Raw genomic sequence first — 7,328 nt, 5'->3', positions numbered from 1 at the left:
ACCTTTGTTTTAAGAATGTTAAACTTGTATTTACTATAACTTTCCCTTCTAGATACACCAAAAGCACTGCAATTGAAGGTAGGTTCAAATTATCAGTATGCTTACCCCTGCTTGCCACAGTTCATAACAGCGTCTCAAGTGTTGAAGTGTTAAATCATCCATAAACTCAAAAGATATCACAATTAAATTAACAAATTTTTGTTTGTTACTTAGAATATTGTTCTCCTTTAGGCTTCGGAAAAAGTAAATAAGAATAAAAGTACTTGCATGGAAATTATATATGTTCATTTTTATCAGTGACTTTAACAGAATTTTTTTTTCATTTCAAATGTGATTTTTATTTAATTGAAATTATGTGTTTCTTTATCTAGATTCCAGCCGATTTGAAAAATTTGACTCCGGGGACCAGAAACCATAGGATACGCTTACAAGGAAAAAGTGGCATTCTGTTTATTAACGCTACCGATGTGTTTGTGCAAAGTCAAAACATCTCTATCTTCATCCAAACCGACAAAGGAACATACAAAGCTGGACAGAAAAGTAATCATTATTTTAATTATTAAATGGCTTTTTTTCTGTATTTAAAGTATTAATATTTAATTTCTTTGCAGTTCAAATCCGTAGCTTTGCCTTGTATCCCAACAGTTCTATCTATACTGGAAATTTCACCATGAACATATTGGCAAGTCTATCAAAACTTCGCACGATATATGTTATCCTTTACTCTTTTAAGTAAAAAGATATCAAAAATTATATATTTAAGAGATCGAGGGAAAATATCAACGTGATAACGTGATATAATAAGGGTACCTGTACAGCTGTATATTAACTTCATCTTATTTGATCCTCACCCAAAGGATCCTAAGGCAAACACAATTAAGCACTGGATTGGCCTTCAGAACACAAGTTATGGAGTGATATCTCAATCCCTTGATTTGGATAGTCAGCCTGTATTGGGGGAGTGGGTCATAAAGGTCACAGCTCAGGGGGTTACAGAAAGGGCAACAGTAAAAGTCGACGAATATGGTAAATGATTTTAATTGATACAAAAATTCGAAAGTTATTATCTTGAAAATCTATATTTGTCACCAAAATTTTAAATATTTGCAATGGGAATTTTGTAAAAATACATATATTTTACCAAATTTTGTTTAGTTTCGTCTATTTCAAGGTATAATTTTAATAAAACTAGTGTGGACAATGTATATTGTTTACTGTAATCTAAATGATTTATATTTGTTCTCTCTGAACTTATTTTTAATGTTAATCTTAAAGAGTAAAATGGACCTCTTTTGCTTAAAAAGACCCCATATTGACAATGAAAGATACAAGTAAATACTGTTATTCCATTGTGTTTTAAATTTTTTCAAAAAATTCCTTTTCGTTATTTCTTGACAAGTACTTCCCAAATTCAAGTTGGAGACAAGTTTTCCACAATCGGCTCAGGTCAGTGATCGGGAGGTTTCGGGGTCAGTTGTGGCCACGTACACGTACGGTCGTCCCGTCCCGGGGCGGGTCAACATCTCGGTATCCATTCCTTCTTTAGCTGGAAGCTTTAAGACTTGGTCTGGACAAATGTTCACCGATTCTAGACATGTAAGTTTTTTCACATTGCATGATAATCTTATCATATTTTTATGTTTTCTTTCGGGGTTTTTTATGCTAATATGAACTAATATTTATCAAAAACAGGTAACGAAGGAAGAGAAATTCACAATTCCACTAAGTCATTTAAGAGATCAACTATCACACGGCGATCGAGTTTCAAATCATGTAGATGGGACCCAACTGAAAGTTGAGGTGAAATTTACCGAAGATAACACAGAGAAAACAGTGTCTACAACGTCATACATCAGGTTAAAAAGTCATGGAGTTCAGTTCTCTCTAAGTCACAAAGGTTCTAACAGATACATTCCAGGATTTGATTATCCAATCAAGGTAAAACGAAAAATGTATTGAAGGTAAAAATAGTATCTTACATATTTAATCAGCATGGAATTTTCATAGATTCAAGTAGAGAGTATGGTTAGATTATGGCATTAGTTATAAATCAATTTTGATCGTTTTATATTAGAAGCAATGTAAGGTCAAGGTCATTGTTACTTTTGCAAATCATGTGATGCATACTTCTTCTCGTATTTAAAAAAAAAGGACAAATCGTCTTTCTTCTGGTTCTTCTGGATGACAAGATATATGATAAATTTATTTTGGTATAGATAACAAGCAAAAAAAACATATTTTAAGGATAATTAGACACATTGTTTTAATAATCAACAGAACCAAGTTTTGATTACACATTCTCCATACCTTCATGTAGTCAAACTTCTATCTATTTGTAACAACAGATACGTAATGACAAATAAGTCACAACAAATATTAAAGTTATAATATATATAAGCCACAACAACCACGTCAGTGTCTCTCCAGGTCTTCTGTTTAAGATTGATGCTCTTTTTGTAAGTCAAGTTTTACACAAGGCAATGCAGGTTATACAATGTAAACTTTTTCAGCTATTCAGTTCAATAACACAAGGAGAATTTATTTTATTAATGATGAAAAGTTGACTTAACAATCATAAAAGTACTGTTGCCTCTTTAGGAACCTTTTCATGAAAAGGATATATTAATAATTTTACATATCAATACATAATCTTTATTGAAACAGCAATTTTCTATTAATCTAGATTATTTTTACGGACAACGAGGGCAGGGCACCAAACAAACACCTACCTTCAGCGCACCTTGTCGTTACTTCACACAAATTGTCAGGCACAAATAAGGAACAGGACAAACATATTCCTATTCCATCAAGTGGGCTTATAGACATTGATATTCCCACTCCTAATAAGACAGATGTCCATACTTTGGAGATAAAGGTGTGCAATCTTAAAACAGTGTTATCATTCAAATCAATTGAATGCTTATATTACACAATATTTTCTGGATACTCAAAGTCTGCGCAGCGAGAATATTTAGCATGAAAATAAGATTACTAAAAATAAATTTCATACATATTATTGTGATCATTGATAGTCAAGAACAGTAACTATAATTGAAAAAGCATTAATTTCATCATTTTTAAAATATATATTACTTTCAGGTTACACATGACAGAGTTGTAAAAACACTCACTCTCAATGCGTATGACCACAATCAAACTCATATAAAGATCAATGTTTTGTCCGCCGACCATAGGGTAATTTTTTTGTCTCAAACTTTTAAGAGTTGAAAGGCTTTATAAGTAATAAATATCAAAAGCAGTTTAAAATGTTGAAGTATTTTACGAGTATAGCACTATTATGACATTAACTCATTTTTCCAAATAATGTACATGTTTATATCTAAGATGGTGACTAAATGTTGTATTTAGAAAAAAAAATAGACCGAATATTATTCTTTCCAAGCATTCCCTAGCTTCATGCAATATACTTATAGTTGAGAAAAATTTCAAATATATATAATCGATTTATTTTTTGTTGGTTAATTATAACCATTATAATTAATACATATAGGTTGGAAACCCCGTGAAGCTGGAGATCCTGACAAACAAACCAATTGCTGAAGTTTATTATCAGGTAATAATCAATAAATTCATAATACTGATACTTACTCTATTCACTCGATTTTCTTGTTTTTGGTCCTGTGATGTTTGATATCATCCGAATTTCAATTATGTTTTAGTTTGTTTCACGCGGACTTCAAGTTTTATCGGGAAAGCATGATGTTAAAGGAAAGATCAATTCAACATTCAACGTCCACCTGACCGAAGAAATGACTCCTGAAACCTCCATCCTTGTGTACAATGTCGACCCCGACACTGGAAATATTTATGCAGATCAGACTTCCATTTCTGTAAACGGAATGTTAAGAAATTCGGTCAGTAAGGCCTTGCAATGGCAGAAAATCCTGTTTTAGACATGTTGTTGGCATTGTTACATTTTTTGTTGTAGTACTGTCAGCCAACTATTATTCGCGTTATCATTACTTTGCGATTTGTTAGTATGAAATCCATGCACGACGGTTAATTTTAGCTATGAGAATTTAAAACACTGTTCTTGTAGGCGATAAGATGTAGTTTGCTGTAGAATATTTAGTATTTTTATTGTAGGTCCTGAGAATGTAGATGTTAAGTTGTTTACTATTTTGTTTGTAGGTGTCTGTTAAATTTGGACAAACCCAGGTAGAACCTGGAGACAAAGTGAATATTAATCTTCAGACGGCCCCTCATTCAATGGTTTACCTTTCAGCTGTTGATACGTCCTCGATATTGATGGGAAATGATAACGTAATAAATGAACAATCGGTAAGAAAGAAAGACGCGCATGCGTTCAGAGATGATGAAGTAAGAAAATCCTGGAGTTTTCTTTAACTGTTCCTTATGAAACACTGACAAAAGCCAAGGTTGTTGTTACTTATTTCAGACAAGAAAGACTTTATAACTTTATCAAAGGTTGCCCTAGTACTTAAGTAATGTTTTTCTTGTATTGAATGATAGCTTCAAAATTGAGAAGAACTTGTTTGTAAAATTACCTTATTGCAACAACAAGGAAGCGGATAAGTTTTTTAGTTGTGATTATTGATAGAAAATATTCAACAATATTACATCAATATATTTTTAACATTTTATTTTAGTTAATTGATGGAATTGGACTGTACAAACCAAGTGTTCAAGAAAATCTTTACTTCTACAAGATGAATTGTGGTTCCTACTCTGCCATTCAAGTCAACCATGATAATACTTATTCAGCATACAGATTTGAGGTTAATTTTGTGCTTTGAAGTTCACTTTAGCAGCCAGAAACCCGAAAGCCTTTCTTATTCTTAAAGTGTCTGAGTTCAAGTTTTACCATAAGTCTTTTCTAAGTGCCATAAAAGAGGAATTGCAATCTGAACACTTTACATTCTAGAAGTTATTTTGATAAAATATTGTAATCAGTGATAACAAAACAGTGATTGATCTAAATAAATTCATAAACAATACAAACTATGTGAGGAGAGTATCAAAATAGAAACCCTTGGCAATTCCAGACGGAATCAGTGTTATGGTCTATAGCTTTCGTAAATTCTGAAACAGAAAACGATCCTACAAATATGCGTATGTTCAAGGTCTTTCGATAACAAATATTCCTCATATCTTTGACTACCAAGATTATTACATGAATCTCGAGAGAACGTTCAAAATTATTTATACTTTTTAGGAGAGGTTAGCTGCAGAAGAAAAACTTGCGATATTTTCTATCTAAATCAAATTGTCAAAAATATTCAACATTTCATCCCTTAAGGACATTTAAACACTACAAATTATGATACATAGAAATATAACTGTATAGCAAATTACAATATGAATATATCATATTCCTTTTCACAAACCAAACGAAGTTCCATTAATTATTTTTCATCTTTGTATTATAAAATCTTAATATAATGTAAATTAAAGAAATAACTTATCAAGCCTCACAGAAATTACCTTTAACAGGAAGCTGGAACTATGATAGTGACAGATGCCCAGAACTATGTTCCAGCATCTTACAGATTTCACCCTTGTGAGTTTTTGTTAAAACATCAGTGGTCTACAGTGACTTTGACTTGCAATAAATATCAATGTAGCCAAGTGTATAAATTTCATTGTCTTGAGAATTTTATTTTCAAATTAATTTATGCGAAAGTAAAAGGAAGAACTCATTTATGTTTTTTTATCATTTTGCTGTTAAATCAGTATTTGATATCTTTTTAGATTATGATCTGTCTGCTATTTGGCAGTCATGGCATCATTCCTGTGGAGAGTGTTGTGGTGCGTGTTTGAATATTTGTTTATTTCTAAATATTTGTTTATTTCTGAATATTTGTTTATTACTCACTATTTGTTTATTACTCCATATTTGTTTATTTCTCAAAATTTGTTTATAGCTCAATATTTGTTTATTTCTCAATATTTGTTTATTACTCAATATTTGTTTATTACTCAATATTTGTTTATTTCTCAATATTTGTTTATTACTCCATATTTGTTTATTTCTCAATATTTGTTTATAGCTCAGTATTTGTTTATTACTCAATATTTGTTTATTACTCAATATTTGTTTATTTCTCAATATTTGTTTATTACTCAATATTTGTTTATTTCTCAATATTTGTTTATTTCTCAATATTTGTTTATTTCGCAATAATTTGTTCTTTTTTAAAGGGTTGTAATTAATAATTGATCACACAAATCTTCTTTATTTCTAGAATATTTGTTTATATATACTCAATATTTGTTTATATCTCAATATTTTTCTATTTCTCAATATTTTGTTCTTTTTAATTGGTTGTAATAAGTGATCACACTATATATTTTGCATTATTTAAGGTTTGATTCCTACTACGACTACGACCACTACCCAACCAACAACAACCACCCAAGTATTTTACTTCTTTGGTAAGTGAATAGAGATATCTCTTCATGGGTATGTATAGATATCCCTTAATAAGTACAGATATCTAGCTACAACAATCACCCACAAATCTTACTTTACTGGTAAGTGAATAGAGATATCCCCTCATTATTAGGCATATATATCCCTTAATGAGCACAGATATCGAGCTACAAAAACCACCCACAAATCTTACTTTACTGGTAAGTAAATATAGATATCCCCTCATTATTAAGTATATATATATATCCCTCAATGAGTACAGATATCGAGCTACAACAACCACCCACAAATCTCACTTCACTGGTAAGTTAATAGAGACATCCCTTCATTGTTAAGTATGGATATTCCTTTATGAATCCATATATCTATCCTTTAATTGGTAAGTAATCACAGATATTTTGATCTGGTTAAGAATATGCAGATATTTCTTTTGGGTACATACGGATGACTATTTATGAGATAAATGTAAACAGGTGCGCGCATGAAGGATTTCACAATCTTTACAGTTTATATAAAACACAAAGGATACTCAACTGGGAGATAAACTTATCAACGGTATTATAAAACGTCTATACTGGGAAATAAGGATCAGTAATGGTATCATAAAACGTCTATACTAGAAAATAGGGATAAGCAAACTTGAAAATAGGGATCAGCAATGATATCATAAAACATCTATACTAGAAAATAGGGATCTCTCTTTGTCATAGAAACTGGAACAGCTTTAGCCTTAAAAATTATTTGGAATGACCTCGTTTTCAAAAAAGTATTCGGGTGGTGATGGGAGTTAACAATTAAGCATTAAAAGCCATATAATTTTTAATAGGCGTAGGAACCGGGAAGGGGGGGGCTAGTGGGGGGCTTAGCTTTTTTTGCAATGATAGACATTATGTAGGCATTAAAAATTGGGGAT

At 31.2% G+C, this 7,328-nt stretch overlaps 1 protein-coding gene across 1 annotated transcript; it reads left to right on the top strand.

Annotated features, from left to right (window-relative positions):
* The first annotated feature begins 862 nt into the window (after positions 1-862).
* Positions 863-6,548, top strand: LOC134246254 (uncharacterized). The gene is made up of 12 exons (XM_062728586.1): positions 863-1,026; positions 1,400-1,596; positions 1,693-1,938; positions 2,684-2,875; positions 3,100-3,195; positions 3,512-3,574; positions 3,681-3,875; positions 4,153-4,302; positions 4,632-4,760; positions 5,476-5,542; positions 5,734-5,790; positions 6,349-6,548. Exons 2-12 carry the CDS (start codon positions 1,576-1,578, stop codon positions 6,423-6,425), a joined length of 1,293 nt encoding a protein of 430 aa, XP_062584570.1. The 5' UTR covers positions 863-1,026; positions 1,400-1,575; the 3' UTR covers positions 6,426-6,548.
* The last annotated feature ends 780 nt before the right edge of the window (positions 6,549-7,328 follow it).

Source organism: Saccostrea cucullata, unplaced genomic scaffold (genome assembly GCF_032062105.1).
Source record: "Saccostrea cucullata isolate Sc308-1 unplaced genomic scaffold, CSIRO_AGI_Scuc_v1 ctg21251, whole genome shotgun sequence".
Classification (NCBI taxonomy): Eukaryota; Metazoa; Mollusca; class Bivalvia; order Ostreida; family Ostreidae; genus Saccostrea; species Saccostrea cuccullata.
This window is presented reverse-complemented; position numbering and strand designations above follow the sequence as displayed.

Bases quoted from the DNA above. Each gene is read 5' to 3' on its own strand.
- LOC134246254 (XM_062728586.1), top strand. From the start codon at position 1,576: ATGTTCACCGATTCTAGACAT. The intron at 3,575-3,680 runs GTAATAATCAAT...ATTATGTTTTAG, and splicing joins TTGCTGAAGTTTATTATCAG to TTTGTTTCACGCGGACTTCA. The intron at 5,791-6,348 runs GTGCGTGTTTGA...GCATTATTTAAG, and splicing joins TTCCTGTGGAGAGTGTTGTG to GTTTGATTCCTACTACGACT.